The 25231-nt window shown below is 37.0% G+C and overlaps 1 protein-coding gene across 1 annotated transcript in view; it reads right to left on the reverse strand.

The window, feature by feature from the left end:
- Positions 1-4552, reverse strand: part of runx3 (RUNX family transcription factor 3) — an 88165-nt gene extending 83613 nt beyond the window's left edge. Inside the window, exons 1-2 of the mRNA XM_007238564.3 lie at positions 4326-4552; positions 3637-3833 (exon numbers count right to left, since the gene is read on the reverse strand). Coding sequence (XP_007238626.3) covers positions 3637-3703 — 67 coding nt within the window. The 5' untranslated portion in view covers positions 3704-3833; positions 4326-4552. The remainder of the gene's footprint in view (positions 1-3636; positions 3834-4325) is intronic.
- Between the last annotated feature and the right edge of the window lie 20679 nt (positions 4553-25231).

Consider the following 25231-nt stretch of genomic DNA (forward strand, 5'->3'; position numbering starts at 1 on the left):
TATAATAAAGAAAACTGTGTGAACCAATCAGTGCATTGCTTGTGTTGAAGAGCAATGTTCGTAAAGCTACAGATGATGTCATAAATCCTGCATTTATCGGTTAAAAAAATTTCGTATGGATGATTTTATGATTTTGCACGGTTTTAATTCTTTATTATCTGTACTCAATCTGTTCAAACTAAAACTGATTTGTCTGCTAATATCTAAACAGAAAACAGTTTCAAAATCAGTTTTATTTTGGCCACTAGCTGAATAATGATTTGCATCTACGTCTTTCCCCTCTCAGCTCAGCTCTACAGTTCAGGGTGCAACATATCAACGTTCCCACCAACCGTCTGAACACCAACACAGATCCTAGGTCAGGTTTTAGATTTTGGTACAGGCCATCTTATATGTATATAGCCTTTTTTAAAAAAAGGTACAGAATAGCCGCAGACGTGTCGTTATCGTAGACGTCTCGCAATACCGCGACTGTAGACTATGGTTATCATCTTTCGACACCAAAACTTTGGCATTGTTGACCACCTCTTACAAGGCACTTTTGTGGTGCTTGTGTAAGACAATCCACAATATTTCATAAGTATTTAACGCTTAGTTTAAGTTTTAGCTACGGCAAAAGCAGGGTGGCATAGAAACAAGGGGAGAAATTTAAAAATTGCAGATTTAAGAGACAGATTCTAAAATGTTTGAATCGATTATGTGTTTATTTTTGCACATATAATAGCAGGTGTTTTATTATTGTTTTAATTTGTTGAAACATCATTATTAGTTTGCGAAATGAAAAACCTGAACGCCTTTAAGATTTTTTCAATTTTAGATTAAAATTCAGTCTATTCTTTTATAGTTTTTTTTTGTAGGCTTGTAAAACAACAGTGATAACATAGCAAATCAATATAGAACCAATAAAAACCTGCTAAAATTTAACCTGTTGGTAATTCCATTTAGATACTTGTAAGTAAGCAGGTTCAGGTTGTTCGCCATATTAAAAGCATATTAGCTTATTAATTGTTGTCGTGGCAAAATAAGCAAAATAAGACTTTAATTTAAGAAGTTTTATCATTGCTTCAGTTTATTTGGTTGACATGTCATCTATTCTTTAATAGCTTTGGATTGCAAATGAAAACTGTAGACAGCTTTAGAAATTTACCAAAATTATCCAAACGAATCGTCACATTAAAGTGCTTTTATTAATACATACAGGTCTGGAAAAAAATAAGAGACCACTTAAAATTTATGCGTTTCTTTGATTTTACCAAATTTAAAACCACTTGAATATAATAATAAAAAAAAGATAGATGATCACAAGCTATCAAATCAAGCTGAACTGCTTAAAGTTTTGCACCAGGAGCGGCATAATGTTCCAAAAGCAGTGTGTAAGACTGGTGGAGGAGAACATGGCAAGATGCAGGAAACTTGACTTAAAACCAGGGTTATTCCACCAAATATTGATTTCTGAACTCTTAAACCTTTATGAATATGAACTTGTTTTCTTTGCATTATTTGAGGTCTGAAAGCTCTGCATCTTTTTTTTGTTATTTCTGCCACATTTCAGTTCGTTTTATTTAAACACAAACCTATAAATAGCAAAATCAGAGAAACTGATTCATAAACTTAAAGTGGTCTTTTAATTTTTTTCCAGAGATGTATATTTTGTATCCTGTATATTTAGTAAAACAACAGAGATAATTTGATTTCTACACATTAAACGCTGCGCAAGCAAACCAACACTGTGCAAATCAACAGAAAATCAATATTAAATCAATAAAACCTGCAAAATCAGGCACTTTGAATAGTTCTGTTGATTTAAGTTAGCACATCCAGGTTCTTCGACCTATTAGAAGCTCATTTGTCACAATCGCTGCAGTAACAAATGGCCCTTTCTGAGGAAGCATCTAGACGGCAATATACAGCCTAGTGCTCTCGCCCTGAAGGCCCACTGACCACAAAAAGGCAGCGAGAGTACGCTCGCCGTGGGGAGTAAGTGCAGGAGAAGTGGACTGGTTTTGTTTTATGGTTTCTGAGTTCCAGTAAAGGTTGGTCTAGGTGGTGCCACCCATGTTCTGTTTGAAAGCGCTTGTGCCGATAATGCACGGGGCGTCGGGGGAGGCCATTACTAGACATTACTAGACATCAGCGTTACAACCCAAAAAAAAAAAAAAAAAAAAACACAGATGAATGGCAAAAGAACGTCGCTATTATAGTTTTATTAGTATCCTTATAGAGTTATAGTGATTATAGTGGAAGGTGGGCCAATGTTGAAGTGACCTAAAGAGCCCATTCTGTACAAAACCTAAAAAAAGCATGTTTATTGGTATATTATACTTAAAATGTCTTGGTTTTTTGAATAAAGGGTTCTATATTGAAGCATCCCTTGCAAGATATGTGCGCAAACAAAGACAAGAGTTCTATGTTATAACAACAATAGTTTTAAATTTGCCTGACTAAATGATTGCTCTCTATAATGTACTATATATGCATGATGTAAAGGTACATCTGGGGCTCGATAAAATAAAGAGAAAACAGCGAAAGGGAGGAAGCTGTACGATACACCTGCGAACCAAAAACTTAAAAAAGGATGTGCATGAAAGCAGAATGAGTTCAGCTTTTGTTGTCAAAAAGAAGCGACAGAAGTTTTTTTGCTGCTCAGAGTGGCGCCAAATCCCATTAAAAAATCAATTGGTTCTGTAAAGAACAATCCAATGATTGATTCTTTGAAAGTTAATGAGATGCACAAGTCTTAAGACAGTATTTTATCTTCAAAATTGTTGTGATAAATAATGTTGGTATGATTACGATTGAAATGATTCTGCAAAACAATGCAGTTACAGTTCGTAGAGCAATAAACATTGCTAATGAATACAATTTAATGTGTACTTACACAAGTCAAAAACCAACCTTAATACACATGTGTAACTACATAACCTGTACCTCTGTAGTTAATCTGTAACAATGTGTACTTCATCAGTAGTTACAATGTTACAACAGTTACAACGATTGTTACGGTGTAACTACATAGTACTTAAGGACACTTATTATAAAGTGGGACCCAATTCAAACACTGTATTGGTTGTATATGTGTTCATTGATGCTAATTGAGGTTATGTCCATATATATTTTTCATTACAGGCCTTTAAACTCTTTAAAAGTTTAAGGAACCTTTAAAGCATGTAAAGAACCCAAGAAGAACCATGCAAATACCATCAATTAAAAAAATTATCAAAGTGTTCAAGGGTCTACCATTCGATTAGCATTTTTAGATGAGTGAACCAATGGAAATGGTCTAAAATGCACTGTTATGACTCAGCAATAAGGCCTGTGGGCTTAACCATAAGTGTCCAGACCAGATCACATGTGCACATTTTTAGATACTCTACTTTTTTAAGCTCTTTTTTTAAGATTCAGCTTAATTTACAGCTTTAAAGTGCACACAAACACACAAACACAAACAGATAGATCCACCCTCTAACATTAAAACAACGGCCATGTCCGCATATAGCTCGCTGATACCAAAAAAGTCCACCCTGCCACTCTCTGCCCTCACTGCCACTCACTGCCCTCACTGCCCTCTCCACACTCTCTCAAAAAGCTCTTGTCAACTTGCTGCAAGCAGAGCCGCTAGAGCGATGGGTGACCTACCTCGCAGTAAAGAGGAGGGGTAGTTGGTGAAAGAGTCAAAGATGCTGTTGGACGCCATGTGTCGCATCAAGGAGGGCTAAATCCGGCACGCCTGCCACTGCCACTGCCGCTGCTGCCACTACTGCTGCTGCTGCTGCCACTGCTTCTGCTGGTGGTGCTCCTGCCCTCTCTCTCCCAACAGTTCGAGGAGCCTCAGCCTGAATGTTGAATGGAGTGGCAGATGAGAATGAAGGATGAAGAAATGAAGAGCAATGGAGAGAGAGAGAGTGATATAGAGAGAGAGAGAGAAAGAAAGAAAGAAAGGAAGAAAGAAAGAAAGAAAGAAAAGAAAGAAAAAAAAAAGTGGCTGCAGCAGTTCCTTGGCTGCTTGCGACCAAGAATTTGGGGTTTCGAGAGCGCCACAGGAATCTTTACCCACAAGCCTGCTAACGGCATATGCGCAGTGGCCAGATGGGGGGAGAAAAAGAGAAAGAGAGAGAGAGAGAGACAGTAGCAGAGTGAGAGAAAGAGAGAGAGAGAGAAAGAGAGAGTAATTTAACCCCTTAAACAACCCTAGCATTAATTGCTTTGAACTCTAGGCATAAACAACATGCACTGCCGTTGGGCCTACATAGTGTTTAAGGGGTTAAAACCGAAGAAGAAATTGGCGCGTTGAGCGGTTTTGGGTGGGATGGTGGTTGGGTTCTCACCTGTTCGGTAGCACTTGTCCTCAATTCTGTCTCTCTCTCTTTCCCCTTCTTACTCAGAGTCTCTCTTTCTCTTTCTCTCTCTCTTTCTCTCTCCCGCCGGTGGTTTCTTCTCTAATGGCTTGGTTTCTGGAGTGGTCTGAGGGAGGCCCTGTGAAGGTCCAGGTGTGCACCCACCCGCCACTGTCGACGGCCTGTCAGTCTCCCATCTGAGGTCACAGCTCCCGCGATGCTCCTGCCACTCTCCAGTGACGCCCTCCCATTGGCAGAGACTGGGTCACGTGACCAGTGAAGTCACAGTATCAGCCACTCCCTTCCACTGCTTGATCTTGATCTTCACTTTCTCTTCTTCTCTCTCTTGTTTCTCTCTGTTTTTGACAGTTATTATGTTTCCAGGTTTAGTTTTTTTCTTTCTTTCTTTCTTTCTTTCTTTCTTTCTTCCCAATCCGTTCTGATTGGACGGTCAGCACTTTTGAATCAGTTTTCTTCTTTTTTTTTTTTTCTTTGGTTGAACTTGAAGTTTCTTGGCGTCAGGCTTCCAAGAAAGAGAAGCTTCTTCTAGAAGAAGTGAGCCTAGGCGAGCCCTGATGAAAGTAAACACCAAAACAGAAAGAAGGACCCAGAAGGAGGAGAAAATGAAGAGCGCAGAGAAGAAAAGAGCAGAATGAGAGCTCTCGGCTGATGAGTGAGAGCATGTGTGTGTGTGTGTGTGAAACGAATGTGTGTATGTGTATGTGTGTGTGTGTGTGTGAACTGAATGTTTGTCTGTGTGTGTGTGTGTGTGTGTGTATGTATCTATAAATGCGATGGTGGTTTGGGGCCTGCTAAACCAACCCTCCACCCTCACTTACCACTTGATAGTATCATAATCTTAGCCTCATTAGAAGCAGCCATGCCAGCATTCTCTCTTCCCCCTCTCTCTCTCTCTCTCTCTCTCTCTCTCTCTATCTATCTCTCTGTCTATCTATCTTTCTCTATCTCTCACACCCTCACTCTTTCTCACTCTTTCATTCATCCGTTTTGTGGTAAAGATGTTCTTGTAGGCCTGTCATAATAATTACAGGATCTAATTATAGTCCAGTATATGGAAATGATGACAATTTTTAATGTAAATTTATTTGAAATTTTACTTTAGTTTGGAAGGCCAATTATTAGAAGTTTAAGGACCAGCATGCACCTTTTCCAAGCTCTCAGCCAACAGACACCTGTACTATACCCAGCATAATATTAAATGTGATATATATAGAGAGAGAGCACTATCCTGATCCAGATGCTCATTCTAAATGAATGTATTTTAGTAGAATGTAAATATATTAAAGAAGTTTAGTTGGACTGGAGTTTGTCTGGAGTTAAGTCTTGACTCTTGAGTCTCTGCACGGATCATCTTCATACTAGGCTACATATGTCTGCTATGTTCTTGCTGGAGTGTGTGTGTGTGTGTGTGGGGGGTGGGGGGTGGGGGGGGCGACCTGTGCAGGTGTAATGGATCACAGTATAAACCAATAGGGTGTCGGAATGGTATATGTTTATACTTCTCTACATCCAATCACAATCAGATTCACTCTATCTGGATGGAGAGATTTATCTGGATAGGTTTTTTTTTTTAATGATGAGAAGCCGAGCTGAAATGAAATAGAAGTAAATAGAAGAATATTTAAATATCCTTTCTTAAAATGTAAGGAGTAAAAGTAAAAAGTCGTCTGAAAAATAATTACTTCAGAAAGTAATAGATGACCAACATTTTGGGGACTTGGGGAATTTTAGGGCCCTCTCTGGTGAGAATGGGTAATTGCACCGAGCATGTGGAAGAATCATTTTAAACTGGGCGGATGTGATGCGGTCAGAGCGGATGAATCCGATTCCAGGTTATGTTTAGTTAAGGAGAGAGAGCCCGCTCAGTCAGAAACTGCAGAGTATGTAAGAGAGTAATTATTTATATATATAGTTGTCAGTTTTATCAGTGTAAATGAATGAGCTACAGAGCTATGAGCTTCCCCTTCTGAAGTCTCCATTGCTCCACCAGCCGCTCGCGTTCAGTAAAACTGAGCTGAATCCTCCAAAGCCTTTTAGAGGCTGTTCATGTGATGTAAGTACCTAAAGACGCGTGATGTGGGCAAAATAACTCCCGCGAAAAGTGGCCCGACACCCCAGTTTTTAGAATGGATGTATTAGAATTAGGCTTAGCAGGGATGGTGGGTTCAGCACACTGGAACCATTAAAGACAATATTTTATCCATATTCTTCTCCACTCAGAAATGCTTCTGCTTTAAGTTTAGAAATGAAATAATATGGACGTCTACGTTAAGTAATGTAACAAAGTATACGTACTGTAGTTTTCTTGATACCTCTGGATGGTAATGATGATAGTCGGAGGCATCTGGCTGGAGTTTATTTTTGCAAACAGACAAATGAATCTAGCAGAAATCACATCATGTTAACCATCTTAGCTGATCGCTGGCGAGTAGACCCAGTGTGGATTCTGTGGATTCTTGGTTCACCATGTAGGTAAAAAGTCTAAGAAGTGAAAAAGTAAGATTGGAGATTTGTGAAGAGGTGTGTGTGTGTGTGTATTTGTGTGTGTTTGTGTGAGAGGTTAGGCCGGGACACTTCTGATAAGCCTAAAAGCCACTATGTGGCCTCGGCCATCAGCCACACAGACTGGGAGTGTATCATTTCCATACCAACACACACACACACACACACACACACATGTACAGAAAGTCATTTTTGGGACCATGTCATTTTCCCCGTGTTGCCTCCTGACCAACACACAAGTGCTCATTAGCAGGGCACTGAGGGTGCTAAGCGGCATGTCCAACATTAAACAAACACTACACACACACACACACACTCACACACTCTCTCTCGCAGGCTTATGATAGCTGAACACATGCAAAATACATGTTCCAAGATGACCGGCTCAGTGTTCACAAACCACACACACACAAACACACACACACACACATACACAAACACACACACAAACACACACACACACACACACACACAGTGAGTCAGCTGACCGTCCAGACAGCAGCGGGTCAGGTCTAGTGTCCAGCGGTCAGACATGAGGACAGTCTGACACAAAACAACAGTGCAGTGCAGATTATACTGTATATAAAAGAAAAAAAAGGAAGATGATAAAGAAGAAGTTGCATAATCTCTGCTTTGAAGAATAAAAGGTTCCTTTTTGGTTGTATGTAAATATTATATATGATTTTTATATATTAAGTGTAGTTCATTACATGAAATCTGCTACTATGGGTGGAGGTAACAATAAAAAAAATAAAAAATGCAGGATGTGAACTATATGATGTGTACAATAAATACATGCTGTGTTGTATTGTGTATATTACACAGCATTATTTTACATGATATTGTGATATTTTGTATTTTATCCCATATTGCCCACTCCAAGTAAAAATGTCTTCAGTGTAATCACACAATATTAATCTGTATTTTAGTGTCATAATGTTTAAAGCTGTCCAATGAAATACATATATCTTCAAAACAACTTTACAGGAGAGAGATACCACCTTTTTAACTTTCAGTGGAAGTCAATGTTGAAATAATACATTTTGGGTCATTTTGGAGTATTTCTGTTTGTCCATTTATCAAGAAATGTTGACACAAATTTTGTAGAAAACTAAAAATCAGCAAAAATAAAGATATTGTTTTTTTCATTGGTCAGTGATGATTTGCTGAAAGATCTCAATGAATAGAGTTCTTCAAATTCATGAAATTTGGGGTAAAGGTTAAATAATAACATAACATATCTATGTTAAAAGTTTAACATTTTCGAGTTCATCATTTTTGGATGAGGGTTAAAAACCCCATTATCAACTAAAACCTCATGACTGAACCGTGGTGTAAATTGTTTTTCATATCAATGGAAGTCAATGTTAAAAAGATCTATTTCGGGTCGTTTTGGAGTATTTTGGTTGGTCCATTTATCAAGAAATGTTGACACAATTTTTTTAGAAAACTAAAAATCGGCAAACATTTCTGGGTTAAAATTATAAAATTATAAAATAAAGTTCATCATTTTTGGATGATGGTTAAAAACCCCATTATCAACTGAGACCTCATGACTGAACCCTGGTGTAAATGCATGTGAAGTAATTGCTGCTTATGGTGGAGGTTAGCGTTAGCTTTGACCTCGCTCATGTGAAGCCGTCGGATTTTTCCATTTCCTTGTTTTTCATATCAATGGGAGTCAGTGTTAAAAGGATCTATTTTGAGTCGTTTTGGGATCATTTATCAAGAAATGTTGACACAAATTTTGTAGAAAACTAAAAATCGGCAAATATTAAGATACTGTTTTTTCAATGGACAGCGATGATTTGCTGAAAGAGCTCAATGAATAGAATTCTAAATAGGTTCTTTAAATTGATGGAATTTGGGCTAAAGGTTAAACAATAACTTTTATATTTTGTCTGGGTTAAAATTATAACATTTTTGAGTTCATCATTTTTGGATGATGGTTAAAAACCCCATTATCAACTGAGACCTCATGACTGAACCGTGGTGTAAATGAGTCTGAAGTAATTGCTGCTTATGGTGGAGGTTAGCGTTAGCTGTGACCTTGCTCATGGAAAGCCTTCGGATTTTTCCATTTCCCTGTTTTTCATATCATAAGAGCAGGTTGTACGTATGCAGAACTGGTCTTGGGTGTATCTGAACTTGTGAAGATGGGGGCCATCCGGCGTTTCTCTTCCCACAGGAACAAACACCATCTGCTCAGTGTTTTGGAAGGTCATTTCTTAGCAGCGGCATTCGCTAACCGCAATCGAGAGCGCTCAAAGGCAACGCTAGAGTTAGAGACGTTTTTTCCCTTCTTCTCCCTTGTTTATCAAGCCCCTGTATTTAAGCTTAATATAACTGCAGTGTTTTTGCTGAGAAAACCTGCGGTGGGCCCCCGGGCTGCCAATGACCCTCCGCCCCACGGGTGTGGCTGCGCCGGGCGGCGGCTAGCGCATGCGGTCACTAGCGCAGCTGCACAGGGGCTTATTTTGTGGTGTAAAAATTGCAGGCTTCCCCATGTGCAGCTCATAAAGAAGGGAATGCAGTGAAGGACTGGAGGAGGAACACTGGGGACGCGGTGGCCGTCCTCGTTTGACACGTTTTGGCCTGGAGAAACAGACGACCCTCTCAGTAATCAGCGCTAGTCATGCTAACGCAGAATAAGAAATGAGCGAGCGCCTTTGTCTGTTGCCCTACAGAACCTTATTTAAGGCCTACTCCACATATAATCACTTGTTTGTCATAGATGAACAAGATCTCCAACCATTACTGACATACAGTATTTTGACCTGGAGAAACCAACAGTCCTGCTGGCCAAATGGGTGCTAAATATGCTATTGAAAAAGCTCTTCAGTTTCTGAATCAGTTTCTCAGATTTTGCTATTTATAGATATGTGTTTGAGTAAAATTAACATTGTTGTTTAATTCTATAAACTACAGACAACATTTCTGTCAAATTAAAAATATTGTCACTTATCAAAAAAGCAGATGCAGAGCTTTCAGACCTCAAATAATGCAAAGAAAACAAATTCATATTCATATTATAAAGGTTCACAATTTTAGAGTGTTCTCCTCCACCAGTCTTACACACTGCTTTTGGATAACTTTATGCTGCTTTACTCCTGGTGCATAAAATTCAAGCAGTTCAGCTTGGTTTAATGGCTTGTGATCCTTAAGTTTGACTTCAAGCTGATCTGTTCCAACCAAGGCTGTCAATCACTTAATTTGTAAGTGTAACTCCACCTTCTTAAGATATAAAATAATAAAGTTTAAAACTCATTTTGAATGGAAATAAAAATGTGGCAATATCAGCACAGGGGAAACTAAGGGCCCTATTTTAGCGATCCAAAAAATATGCCTTGTGCAGCTTGAAATGTGTAAAAGGCATGTACTAGTTCTCTTAATTAATTATGGGTGTGTTTGGGAAAAATCTGGAATAAACTAATTAATGTTTTACTTGCCATTCTCTTTAAGAACCGGGTGTGCTCTAACTTTGGCGGATTGGTATTTTAACAGTGCAGCGCTTCTGCGCTTCTCAGGAAAGGAAACTGACCTGCTCATTCACAGTGTGAAGGCGTGTGAGCAGCTAATTTGCTGGAACAGCAGTGTTATTTTATTCAGTTTATTCTGTTTTTTTGTTGATGTATAATTTGGGTATGTGCATTACTGTATGTCCATGTGTGTGTGTGTGTGTAATTAGCATGGGGGGTTGGGTGAATGCACTTTAAACATGCATGATGCATGCACCTGCGTTACCAAGATACGAATGAACATCTGACTGGCTCACTAGTGTTTTCTGCTGCCAAGATAGCAATATGCCAGAAATTTACCTGAACACACCTCCTTTCCCGACCATCACACCCATCGGCGTAGAGAGAATATATTTACTATATATTCTTTGCCATATCTTTGCTATTTTAACGGCACTGGCACAAGGCGTGAAAATAGACTGTTGAAGGGGTGCAAGATAGCAATGAGCCTCAGCACGCGCCTTGGGCAAAGTGTAAGACTTAACTGTTGGTATTAGACACTGGAATTGTTGAGACAGTTTAGATGAGAAAGATAGACTGTTTAGAATTACACATCACACAGCAAACAGTCAGCAGAGGCACTTGGTACCCTGTGGTAGCATCTCTTTTGAGAGACACTGTGTTGACAACACTTCTCTACAGATATTAACCAAAATGCAACAGTGCATTTAGGGTGAGAATATATCACAAGCCATCAAACCAAGCTGAACTGCTTGAATTTTTGCACCAGGAGTAAAAACATAAAGTTTTCCAAAAGCAGTGTGTAAGACTGGTGGAGGAGAACATGATGCCAAGATGCATGAAAAAAACTGTGATTAAAAAACAGCGTTATTCAACCAAATATTGATTTCTGAACTCTTAAAACTTTATGAATATAAACTTTTTTTTTTGCATCATTTGAGATCTGAAAGCTCTGCATCTTTTTGTTATTCTAGCTATTTCTCATTTTCTGCAAATAAATTATTTGGAATTTGGGAGAAATGCTGTCCGTAGTTTATAGAATAAAACAAATATGTTCATTTTACTCAAACATATACCTATAAATAGCTAAATCAGAGAAACTGATTGAGAAACTGAAGAGATCTCTTATTTTTATCCAGAGCTGTATATATTGTATTTGTAAATTGTATTTTCTTGTAGAACTATAATATGTGCAACTCATAAAAACAGGCTTGCTTTTTTTTTGTACTGTTCATTTTGGTATGTGCTGATGCTAATGGTTATTATTCCACCTCCATATTTAAATAAACCAACACATACAATTAAATAAATGTATTTTAAAATAAATAGCAAAATGTAATTAATAAGAATTAATATGAATATATAATAGTGTTGTGTTTATTATGACTTAAAGTGTATAATAATACAATGAGGTGCTGCACATCAGCTGCAGGTGCGTTAGAACATAATCTGTGAGGATGTGGGAGGAGTCTGTCTTATTTAAACCACATATTGGTTTGAGCTGTCTGAGACCATTAGAAAGGATAGTGTGAGTGTAGATGCAAATGAGTTGGAGTATAAATATGTATGTTTATGTGTATTTTATTGTTAAATAATTGTATAAAACAAGTATTTATTACATTAACAATTATCAATCTGCCCTTGTGAAAAGGAAGTATATTTAAGAGCATTAAAAGTATTTTCAAATTAGGTAAAGAATACTAAAAGTACATTTCCTATTTAATATACTTTATGAAAATTATCATTAAATATACTATCTCTGTATTTCTATAAAATATATTTTAAAGACTTTTTTTTAAATTAAACATTTTGTGTTGATAGAAAAAAAAATATATATACATATATAGTGTATTGTATATATAGTGCCATTAAATACTGCTCGAAGTGCATGTTAGTGTAGTTTTTGTTCCAGTGTCATTAAGGTATAAACAATGTGTGCATCAATATGCAAAGTAGTACATTAACAATATACTTTGTGTATTAAAAATTATGTTTAAAAAACATACTTAAATATATAAAAGTAAAATGTAATGCTTTTATGTTCTGTTTAAAAATAGCTAAATTACAACTGAAATATGCTAAAGTTGTTCCTAAATAGGATATTAAGTAAGTATTTAAGTACATATTTTAATTTAAAAAATATGTACTTTTCCATGTTAAGTATACTTTTAAAAAATATACTTCATACATGTTTCTTTTACATGGGTGATACTTGATCACGCTGCATTAAAGAAAAGTATAATTTCTTTTATAATGGCTTGATGGAAATACTTTTGCGTGTGTATGTGTGTGTGTGTAGCATTTTCGTTATCTCCAGCCCTTCATGTGGTAATAAGTGAGTATTTAGTGACAGTTCACGTCTGTGCACAAGGAAGAGACGTTAAAAGCGTCAGTCTGCCTCACTGATCTGTGATGATGCAGGATGGACGTTCAGACTGCCTCAGCAGAACTAGGTCACTACACGTCTTTTTTCACCTATTTCAGCCTCTCTGCAGGGAAGTGGGCGTCCACGTGTGTGAGCCAGTGATAACATACACAGCCCTTTGTCTGTCACACGTCCAAAAAGCACTGTATCCTCTTTCTTTCTCAGGTACTCGGTGGTTCGCGCAACAATTTTCTGACCGAAACTCAGCCTTTCCCACGAGGAGGGTTTATATTATAACTAATATACAGACATCTGACAAAAACTAGGATTATTTTTAGAATATCATTACTTGATCTTTTAATCTTCTTTCAAACAGAATCTATAAACAAAGGGGATGAAACTGCGCGGTCTGTGACAAAACTTTGAAACTTTGAAATTGCAACTGTTAACATAGTAATGCAAAAAAGATTTCATAAAAAATATATATTGAGAGATGAAATCATAGGAGACAATATGCCACAACTGTATATATATATATAAATATATATATATATATATATATATATATATATATATATATATATATATATATATATATATATATATATATATATATATATATCAGAAAATATATAAAAAAAATATATACATATAAAAGAATATGTATATATATTTTTATACATTTTCTGATATATATATATATATATAAATCAGAAAATGTATAAAAAATATATACATATTCTTTTTTATTTATGTATAATTATTATTATTTTTCAATTAGTCAATTAATCAAATGACTAGTTTAGCAATTTGTAAACTATTTTATTTTAAGAGTCTATATGAAGTATATATTTCATTTCAAGACATATAAGTCTAAATAAAACCCATGCAAAAGGGTATCAAAATGAAAAAAAGAAAGGATGAGTGGTTGATTTATTGGAAGAGCTCAATTATTCTAAATTAATTGTGTGTGTGTGTGTCCTCACTTAAAAAAAAAAATAAAATCAATAAAGAAAGAAATAAATAACTACAACAACAACAACCATAATAACCATAATAATAAAATACATATGTCTAATTAAATATTTAAATCTTTCAATATTTTCTTTAATTTTCTGCACTTAAAACACATAGTATGCACTATAGGGCATTTTTATACAACAAAAAAAAAACCCCTCAGTGATAAAAGGTGACCTGTGTTTTTCATTTTATATATGTGCGTGAGTGTATTATTACTTTAACCTAAATACTAAACTTAAATCTTAAATTGTTTTGTACGGATGATTTTATAAATGGCGTAATGTGTAGTTCAGGTAGTCACTGGTAAAATGTGTTTTTATATCAGTGTATGGGAAGGTAAGGAATGAAAGGATGTACAGACTGTGATGTGAATTTAATTGTTCTCTTAGTTTACATGCGGAGGAATGTTATACGAAGCTGACTGAAGCTGACTAAAACAATGCCATAACGTTCAGAATGCATATATATATATTCAAAAAATACATTTGACCAATTTTAGCCTCAACATTCTGCCATAATTCTGTCTTTGTACAGATCCTTTTAGCATTTTTTGTGTTTTTCTTGCAATATTTAGGGATGTAAACACAGTGTCAAAACTGCTGAACAGTTCAGAAGGTAGATTACTTTTTAGTTATATTAAAAATGGATTAAATATGATTTTTTTATCCATAATCTTTTTAATCCTAGTGAGATGACCTTATATTGATTCAATTATTTTACGTTTAAATATTGATTATCATAAGTTTCAGTTTTAATTACAATTAATTACAACATACTTTTTTTTTTGTTTGATCGAAAGCCCTAATATGTATATATGTGAATGTGTGTATGCCTGTATGCTGATGTATGGCCTGTCACTTCGTTGAGGGCAAACATGTGGTTGTTTCCGGTTAAGGGCATGCTGTGCGCAATTGTCTGCCACTTCTCAGTGTTGAGTGTAACGTTCGCTTGTAAATGCAGTATAATAGGGCTATAATATAAAGTGTATTTTTGTCTGTAAAAAAAAACATTGTAAATTAGATCTGTTTAATATATAATTCTATATATGTTTCTATATAATTTTGATGTCTTCTGTTTTCATCCACAATGTGAATAATCAAAAATGAAGAAAAAAAAAAAAAAAAAAACACTGAATGAGAACTGGGTGTTTTGAATCTTTTGACTGGTTCTATATATGGTTTCTAAATGAAGGGATTAATTCTGTGGGGAATGAATAAATGAAAGTAATTTTCAGACGTTTTACCGCGGTTTTGCGCTCATGCTTTAAGCTTGAGTTCACATTTTTTCATAAGATAAGTACAGAGTGTTTAGCGGCATCATTACAGCATGTCTGGGATAAAACACAGAGAGAGAGAGAGAGAGAGAAAGACAGACAGACAGACAGACAGACATGTTTACTACCTTGGTGAGAGGGAGCCACAGTAAGCCCCTCCTCTTTCCACAGAGCTTCACCCAAACCATCCTCCTTCCTCTTTCTCACACTCGCTGAGCGGTGGCAGCACCAGCCTCGCACGACATCCGACATCAACCAGCCTCACAATCAAGCTCAAAACCTGCAGAGACCTGCTAACAGCAAATCTAGATATCTAGATAATGATGTACATTATAACGCAGACACACAGACAGCTCCCCCAGAGCAGCCGAATAAAAGACCTAGGGCCATATTTCATCCTATCAAAAACCTATTTTCATGCCCTGCGTCTGCGTCGTTTGTGTGGTGGCCCTTGTGTGGTGTTCATATTTTTGTTACTCGTTTACTTTGTTACTTGTATTTAATTCAGCAAAATTAAGCAATTTTACATTAAAATGCTTTACACATGCTTGCTTCACCTAAATTGCAAGCAATATAAACAGCTTACATGGTTAATATTCGCCCTTTACCTTTCTTATGTTACATTTCTTTCAAAAAGTGCTACTCTTTTTTTATTAGTTTTTAATAAAATGTAAAAGAAAATGAATTTAACTCAAGATATGAGTAGAAAATTTGTTTAGTTTCAAATTTACAAATGAAGCAATGTTTATTAACCCTTGGCCAAACATACTGTATGTAATATAAATGTGTAGGGGGGTGGGGGGGGGAAGTACAGTGTGTGTTTTTCGAAAATGTGTTTTGATATATGTTTTTCACAAAAAATGAGCCAATGCCAATGAGTTTGAATTAGAAAAAATATTTTTTTTTGTATCATTTGAAGAAAAATTAAAACGGGTCCCACAGACCCGAACATCACACAAGGGTTAAATAGCAACAGTGCTTCTGAATATATCTACACCGACCCTCATCTGGTAATTAACTGTGTTCAGGTAAATTTTTAGTGTATTGCTATCTTGGCCTCAGAAAACACAGGTGCACCAGTGACTGAAAATCACATAGACAGACGTCATGAATCAGGTGTTCATTGCTATTTTAGCAGTGAAATGTCATGTGAATACAGTCGTTTCCCCACTGTGTAATTTTTTGTAGTTTTATATCAGCTGTAACAAACAGTCCTGATGAGAGCCAGTTTCATCATTTTTTATCATCAACGTTTGTCATGGTGTGCACAGAATTGCAGACACGTGCAGATACTGATAAAAATATATGTTTATTATAAAACAAACAGATGTAAACGTAGTCGATACAGAAACAATGGGTAATCACCAGTAAACAGAGCAATGAAGGCAAAACCATACCATAAACGAGAAACAGTCCAGAGTTCATACAAGAGAGATCCAATGTCAGAGGTAATCCAAGAGGCAGTAGTGAAAACACAGTCCAGGTAATAAACAAACAATCCAGTATCAGAGGCAAAGGCAATAATCGGCGTCGAGAAAACAAAGGCAAGGTCATACACAAGATAAACTGAGACAAGAGATAAGTAACGCTTTGTAATGAGGAGAACCTACAATACGCGGCGTGGGTGTTTGTGTGGCGTGCACTTTTATAGTGCCAGTAATCAGTATTCGGGACTTCCTGGAGGAAGCAGGTGAGGTGTCATGTGATCAGGTGAGTGCGTGATGTCAGCGGGTGGTGCATTCTGGGTAGTGTAGTTGTTGACCTGAGAACCTCCGTTAGAGCTTGGTGTGGAAGGGACAGAGGAGCTAACAGCACCAGACATGACAACGTTTTTGATGGTCTTTGCAACTGCACATGAAGATACTTTTTAGAGTTCCTGAACATTTTAGGGATGACTGACCTTCATTTTATAAATTATATATTTTTTATTACTTAGTAGTTAGAGTAGCTCTTGCCATAATAAAAAATGAGAACATTACTCAAATAGAGCTATTCACTTTATCCCTGTAACTCTACCTCTTTACAACTTTACAACTGATGCTCTCAAACACTTTATTAAGAGACAAAAAAAAAATCAAGTAATTAACTCTTGATGAGTTCAGCAGCACAGCTGTTAACTGAAAGTATGAAACTGACTGAGAAAATCCAGCAGAGATGTGTAAAAGTGATCATCTAAGCAAGAAGTGCTACTTTGTGGAATGTAAAATATAAAACATATTCTGATTTGTTTAACACTGTTTTCTTTAAGAAATAATTCCATATGCTTTTCTTCATAAATTGAATAAATTTGGTATTAATCTACAATGCAGAAAATACAAATATATATATATATATATATATATATATATATATGTATGACTTGTATATGACATTTCTACAGATACGTAAAAATCTGTGTAGCTCACTTTAAAACTGTAAATAGCTGAATATAGCTAAACATTATGTAATTGTATAGTTAGCACACAAAAACTGAAAATTATATTCATATACAATTTCATGTAAAATTCAAGCTGAAGACCATCAGTAATGTGTGGGCTGGAAGAAATTTGGTTATCATTTTGTGTATAAAGAATGCCAAAAATATACATAAAGCATTATTAATATTTTAAAGGAATGTAATCAGCAGTATAAGTGGAAAAATAACAAAAGGTTTATCTGGAAAACACAAAACGTACCAAAAAAAAAATTCTAGAATGACACATACAGACTTTCTCACTCTGTTTATTTTATGACTTAAATGCTAGCTTCCTACGAAACCTGACAGCCTACATTCGTTTCACGCAAAGCAGACGCACTAGAAACTGAGAAAGCCTAATCACGTTCCTGACAAACACACACACACACACACACACATATAAAGAAGACAGACAGAAAAATGTGTGAAAAGGGAGGGAAAGCATGATAGATAGAGAAACAGGAAAGTACAGTGCTTTAGTGGAGGTACAAAACAAAACTGTCCCCAATATGTGTGTGTGTGTGTGTGTGTGTATGCGTACGTGCGTGTGTATGTGTGTTTAAGTGTGTGTGTTTGATGTGTGCTTGCTGGCAGTGTGGCGGTGGCGGTGGATCGGGTTTTTTGGTCGGCTGCTCTCTGGCTCAGATCTGGTCTGATCTGGTCTGCTCTTTGTGTTTTTGGGGAAATGGTGATGGTGAGCGCTGAGGTCGCCCCGGTGGCTTCTGGGGCTCTGGGTATCCGAGCGCTGTGGGACTGAAACCCAGCTAAACCCCACATTAGAGCAGGCCCTGCCCGCTGGCGCATGCAGCCGTCACTCACTGGTTACCCCCGAAAACGAGAGGCAGTGTCTTATCTCACCCGCCATTTTGTTCCATGAGCCGTGAGCCAGTGGCGGCGGCGGCGGCACGAGCCGGGCGCAGCGTCTGCAGCATCTGCAGCATCTGCAGCATCTGCAGCGCCGCAGTTTAACCCCCGCAGGTCTGTGTGGGTCTTTCCAACCTTGTGCTTGCAGATGGGCTCCAACTGTGTGATGTAAGGGTATGGTGTAGTCTGGTGTGATGAATGACTTCAGTACAGTTGTCACACCATTGACTGTACCACCACTGACCATCACACCACTATCTGTGACACCATTAACACAAAAAACACAAGTACAAAATTACTAAATATTTATTTACACAGCACCTTTCAAAAAGTACTTCTCTTTATGTTTTACCACTTCAGCTCTTCAGATCCAGACAGTAACCAGAAATGATGAAAAAAAAAACTGTGTTCAAAACTGTGCAGTAAACTCTCAGGGCCTCTAATGAAAACAAATGAGATAAAAAAAAAACTGAAAACTACGAATTTTAGTAATGTAAACAAGATTTACATCATTTCTATAGTTTATATAGTGTATTTACTATTGCATCACCAAAAATTTGAATATCATTGAAAAGTGACTTTATTTCAGTAATTTAGTTGAAAATGTGAAACTCATATATTATATAGATGTATTAAACACAGAGTGATCTATTTTAAACATGTATTTATTTTATTGTTGATGATTATTATGGCTTACAGACAATAAAAAAAAACAAAAGTCAGTGTTTCAGAAAATTAGAATACTACATAAGACCAAGTGGTATCAATTGGTGGTAGCGTCCTGTTGTTACAGTTCTGGGGGCAGCATCCTGTGGGCAGCATTCTGTGGGCAGCGTCCTGTTGTTTTTGTCCTGTGGGCAGCGTCCTGTTGTTTTTGTCCTGTGGGCAGCGTCCTGTTGTTACCATCCTGTTGGGAGCATCCTGTAGGCAGCATCTTGCTGTTACCATCCTGTGGGCAGCGTTCTGTTGTTACTGTCCTGTTTGCAGCATCCTGTGGCCAGCATCCTGTTTTTACCATCCTTTAGACAGTATAATGTTGACAGTATTCTATTCTTTCCATCCTGTGGGCTGTATCCTGTGGGCAGGGTCCTGTGGCGGTTGTTACCATCCAGTGGGCAGCGTCTTATTTCTTTTATTATTGATGATTATGGCTAACTGCCAATGAAAAGCCAAAAATCAGTTTCTCAGAAAATTTTTATATTATATAAGACCAATTGGTACCAATTGGTGGCAGCATACTGTTGTTACCATTCTGTGGGCAGTGTCCTGTAGGCAGCATCCTGACGTTTCTGTCCTGTTGGCAGCATTGTGGACAGTTGGCTGTGGATAGTGAGTGTGTCCAACCTAAAATGCTATTTTTTACACTTTAATGGCCAAAAACTCACTGATAAAAGCCCCCTCATGTTTCTGTATTGGTCAAGTCATCTCAAATCCAGCCTGCTGACTCATCAAACACCATATTAAAAAGAACCACACTGAATCTGAACAGTGACCAGAGCTGCTGCTTTAATCTGTGATGAATTATTACTTTACAGATGGATAAAAATACTGCAGCTGCACATGTGCTTATGATGTTCCTGCCAAGCAGGAACAAACTGCCTAGGGACCAGCTTTGTGGAAAACGTCTGAAATACACCATATGTTTGAACATATTGAGACACCTGCTCATTCATTTTATTTCAAAATCAATGTTATTTATATAATATATCAGGATTTTGGAGCATTTCTGTGAGAAACCAATGTAAACAAAACTATTTTGTATATTTTATTATTGCAGTGGTGTTGCTTATTTCATTGTTGTCATTCTTATGGTCCCATTTGAAAATAAGTGACTGTAATAACTGTTTAGTTACACATTAATAATCCATATAATAATGGTGTAACAACTGGTGAAGTATGCATTGTTACAGGTTAATTACAGTTATAGAAGTTAATAGGGAATAAATGGTTTGTAAATAGAGCTCAGATTGTTTTGGATTATTAAAAATCATTATTTAGATTTCATTATGAGAAGATGGCAACATATGTAACTTAGTTACACTGTTATTACACAGATAGTTAATGTGTAACCTCACAGTTATTAGTGACACTTATTATAAAATGAGACCCAAAAAACGAATATAATGATTAACAGATAAGTTAAAATGTTTAAGATTAAATATTAAATATTTCAGAGAGGTTACATAAAATATATGATATACATAAGAGGGCATTTTAATTTCTGAAGCAGTTTCTCTGATTTTGCTATTTAAAGGTATATGTTTGAGTAAAATGAACATTGTTGTTTTATTTTATAAACTGTAGATTCTGTAAACATTCTCCCAAACAAAAATATTGTCATTCAAGGCATCATTTGCAGAAAATGAGAAATGGCTGAAATAACAAAAAATATACAGAGCTTTCAGACCTCAAATTATGCAAAGAAAACAAGTTCATAATTATATAAAAAAAAAGTTTTAAGAGTTCAGAAATCAATATTTGGTGGATTAATACTGTTTTTTAATCACAGTTTTTTCATGCATCTTGGCATCATGTTCTCCTCCACCAGTCTTACACACTGCTTTTGGATAACTTTATGGCTTTACTCCTGGTGCAAAAATTCAAGCAGTTCAGTTTGGTGGTTTGATGGCTTGTGATCATCCTCCTCTTGATTATATTCCAGAGGTTTTCAATTTGGTAAAATCAAAGAAACTCATCATTTTTTTTCAAGTTGTCTCTTTTTTTCCAGATCTTCCACAGCAATTTTCCTCATATAGTGTATGCATGCCTGTATGTGTGTGTGTGTATAGTATAGCAGCAGATCTAAATGTAATATTTGTAAAGGTGTGACGATGCTGAACGTGCTGCAGCGCGTGAGAGCCTGTACGCATTCAGGCGAGTGTGTGTATGTGTGTGTGTATATGTGTGTGTGTGTGTGATTGCCCTGTTCCCTGTTGATTTCCTGTGGTTCAGACAGAGGTTTGTATGTGCCAGACAGACGGGTGAGCTTGAGCGAGGCCAGGATGTTGCAGCGCTCGCTCTCACACACTGTATATCTGCTGGAACGCAGCTCGTCTGCACGCATGTATTTATACATCACCTGCGCAGCGCGAGTGAGTGTGTGTGTGTGTGTGTGAGCGTGCGAGTGTGTGTGAGGAGTGAACGTTGAGGAAGCGTGTGTCAGTGTGAAATCCTGTTGACGTCTGCATAATATTAAATATATCGTTAGCTAGTGATCTGCGTTGTGTGTGTTTTGTTTAGCCTGTTACGTTTGCAGAGGCTTCATTAGCATAACCCAACTGAACCAAGAGTGGTTCACACAAAGCTAAATGGGCAGAGAGAGTGCTGACATCACAGCGAGGTGATAAAAACCAGTGTAGTTTGGTATGATTCCCACGGATTTTGTATAACAGGGGGCAGGCCTGTCCATTGTTGTAGTTATATTGTATTTTTGTGTAGTTACTATACACTAGTAGATCTCAAACAATTAGCATATCATTGAAAAGTCACTTTTATTTCCAGTAATTGAGTTTAAAATGTGAAATTCATATATTATATATATGTATTAAACACACAGAGTGATCTATTTCAAGCGTTTATTTCTTTTATTGTTCAGGACTACCCCCAAAATTATTTTCTTAGAAAAAATCAGAATATTACAATATAAGACCAATTGGTACTTTTGGCAGTGTGGGCTGCTGGAAAATAAAATCCGCATCTCCAAAACATTACTGGTCTGTGTGTCTCTCCACTCTTCCTCCAGACTCTGGTCCCTTGATTTTCAAATGAAGTGTAAAACTGATTTACTGATGATCAGTGATGGTCTGGAGAGCCATCAGTGCAGTTTTGTTTTCCCACAAAATCTTACAGCACTTCACGCTTCCTGACAACTCTGCTGACAACTTCTTTGGAGATGCAGATTTCGTTTTTCATCATAGAAGACATAACCCCATACAGTGGACCGCTGGCTTGGCACAGTGGGTGGTAATGATGGTGACCGGTGGCACCTGGCTAGAAATGTCCATACAAACAGATAAGTAACTCTGGCAGAAATCACATCCACATTCAATGCATCTTAAAGAGTTCTATTTCTATTCAAGCATTACATTAAAAGGTTTCATGTTTGGTAATAAACATGTAAACATACAAATTCTACTTGTAATGGTAATAGAAATTATTTTAAAAAGTAAAAAAAAAAAAGTAAATCGGAAATTTTAAATTACTTTTCATTTTAAAATCAGCATTTTTGTCACGTGGTCCCTGTCTGTTCTCGTGTTTCTGTGTTTATTTACCTTTTCTGTGCCTGTCTCTGCTTGTGACTGTGAGTGTGTCTCCCACGTGATCCGTGTTCCTCAGTGTTTCTTGCCCTCACCTGTGTTCATTTGTAACTCCGCCCCTTAGCCCCAGGTGTTTTCTGTTTCCCGTGTGTGTGTTACACTATTTATAGTCCGTGCTCCCTTTCCCTCGTGTCGGTTCTTGTGCTTTGTTAGCCTGTTATGGTTGCGTCTTTGTTCCCCATAATTCTTGTTTTCAGTTTAGTTTCAGTTTATTTGTTTATTTTTGTCTTTTGTTATCTGTGTAATAAATTCACTCGCATTTGCATCCGCTCTCCTCGTCCTTCCTGCCCGCACCCTGACAATTTTCCTGCGGAGCCCGGGAGGGGCCGTGGATAAAAAAAATGTTAAATCGAGTGAACGATTTGCAATTCGTGCTCACGATTTCTGTAATTCGAGTGAACGTTTATTATGTGCAATAAGACAAGAAGCTCGGAGGGAAAGGAGCATTTTTCTCTCTTGATCTTTTTCAGGGGTGCGGAGAAGATAATCAGTTTTCTACATTTATAACCTGCTGATAATAATGCACTAGTGTTACAGTTAGATGTACATTGTGCAGATTGTGTCGTGGTGGTGGAATCTCCAATTCGTTCACTCGAATTAAAGAAAACGTGAGCACGAACTGCTATATCATTCAAGCGATTTGATTATTTTTGTTTTGTCCGAACTGTTTTGATTTTCTACAGATCTCTAGTTTTTATGTCTATTTTCAAACCTGCAGAATTTTATAGGGGCAAGACATGTTAATGAGTTAATACAATCTAGTATACTGGCAATAAGATGAGCAGAGTGGGTTTGATGAGTTTTATTAAGTGCTAATTGTCCAAAATGATCAACTCACATCTTCCCATATGTATAAAACTCTTTGTTAATTGTAGTCCCTCAAAACATCGCATTGCAGATATGTTGCTACGGCTTTCAGATGTACAGATTACTTTCAGGGCCGTTTTGAGGAGACTCTGCTTTAATGTTTTACATAAAATTTTGCATCTTTAGGTTTAAAAATAAACTATCTGATCTGCTTCACTGGAAGGTGGAAAAATTCAGAGTTTCTGCTGATCTGATTCTGACACACTGATAATACAACCGACTGTGAGAAAGTGGCACTGCTGCCAGAGAGAGAGAGAGAGGTAGATAGTGAGAGATAGAGAAAGAGAGAGAGAAAGAGAGCGAGAGAGAGAGAGAGAGAGAGAGAGAGAGAGAGAATGAGGTAGATATGGGTTTTTATGTGGGCTTTATGGCCTTGACGTTTTTTTGTAGTTGTTTTTGTTGTTGTTTGTGTTTAGGTTTTGTGTTTTTTCTCGTTTTTGTCTTGGCTGTGGCACTGCAGGGGTGTGAAACCTCTCTCTTCTTTATCAGATGGATTTTAATCAGAGAGCTGAAGCTGCAGGAAAGACACACACACACACATACACAAAAACACACAGCTCTTTCTATGTTCAACCAGGTGGAAGAATAGGCAACCATATGTACAGTACCAGTTAAAAGTTTGGACACAACTTAAATACAGTTGGGTTTTTTTTTTCATTATTTTAAAATGCTCTGAATTGTATATTAATACTAACGGCATCCAAACTATGAAAAAAAAAATGTTATTGTTCTTAAAACAAATAATTTTTAAATAAACCAGAATATATTTTAGATTATAGATTCTTTATATTAATGAGTTATGTTCTAATTAACATTAACCTTCAAAAAATACTCAAGACTCAAAAAGTCTCATTCATGAAAAAAAAAAATTGGGGCAACCTGATGCACTGAAGCCTCTAGAGCTGCTAGAAAGGCAGACATGTAGAAGTCTCTGGAGTCACTTAAAAGGCTAAAAGCTAATGCTAGGCCAACAGAAACCAACTCAGCTGTGGTTATCAAGCATATGGAAGCTCTGGAGCAGCTGAAAGTGCTAAAAGTTAATGCTAGTCCAACTGAAAAAAGTGCAGCTGTGGTTACCCAGCACATGTCTCTAAAAGTCTCTAAAGCAGGAGAAATGGCAAAAAACTAATGATATTGGCCAACGGCAACAAGCACAACAGTGGTTATCCAGCATGTGGAAGCCTCTAGAGCACCTAAAATGTATAAATGGTAGTGGTGGGCCAAATGAAACAATTACAACTGTGGTTATCCAGCACATGGAAGCTTCTGGAGCAGCTGAAAGGACTAAAAGCTAATTTTAGGCCAACCAAAACCAGTGCCTAAGAAGTTAGCTGTCACAGAAGCCTCTGGAGCAGATGATATTGGCCAGCTGCAACATGCAACTGTGGGACGCCTCTGAAGCATCTAAAATGGATTAAAAGTTAGATGGTTTGATGGTTAATCAACTCTGGTGCATGTTGCATTTGATTTTAATCACCCTAATCATCCAGTTACTGGTTGATCAGTTGGGCCATGCTATTCTATTAGCTTACTTTTGCTGATAATGTTGTTCAACAAGCTTGATGATATTGGTTGTACAGTGTGGTCATGCTCATCATGTTGGTCAACCAGCTTAATCATACTGGTCGAATGCTTGTCATACTGGCTATCTAATGTGGTCAGATTGATTACATACCCTAAACTGGTCGGCTAATTTAACCAGATTGACCATCTTAAGCTGGCCAGGCTGTTTTTT

Source organism: Astyanax mexicanus, chromosome 7 (assembly GCF_023375975.1).
Source record: "Astyanax mexicanus isolate ESR-SI-001 chromosome 7, AstMex3_surface, whole genome shotgun sequence".
Classification (NCBI taxonomy): Eukaryota; Metazoa; Chordata; class Actinopteri; order Characiformes; family Acestrorhamphidae; genus Astyanax; species Astyanax mexicanus.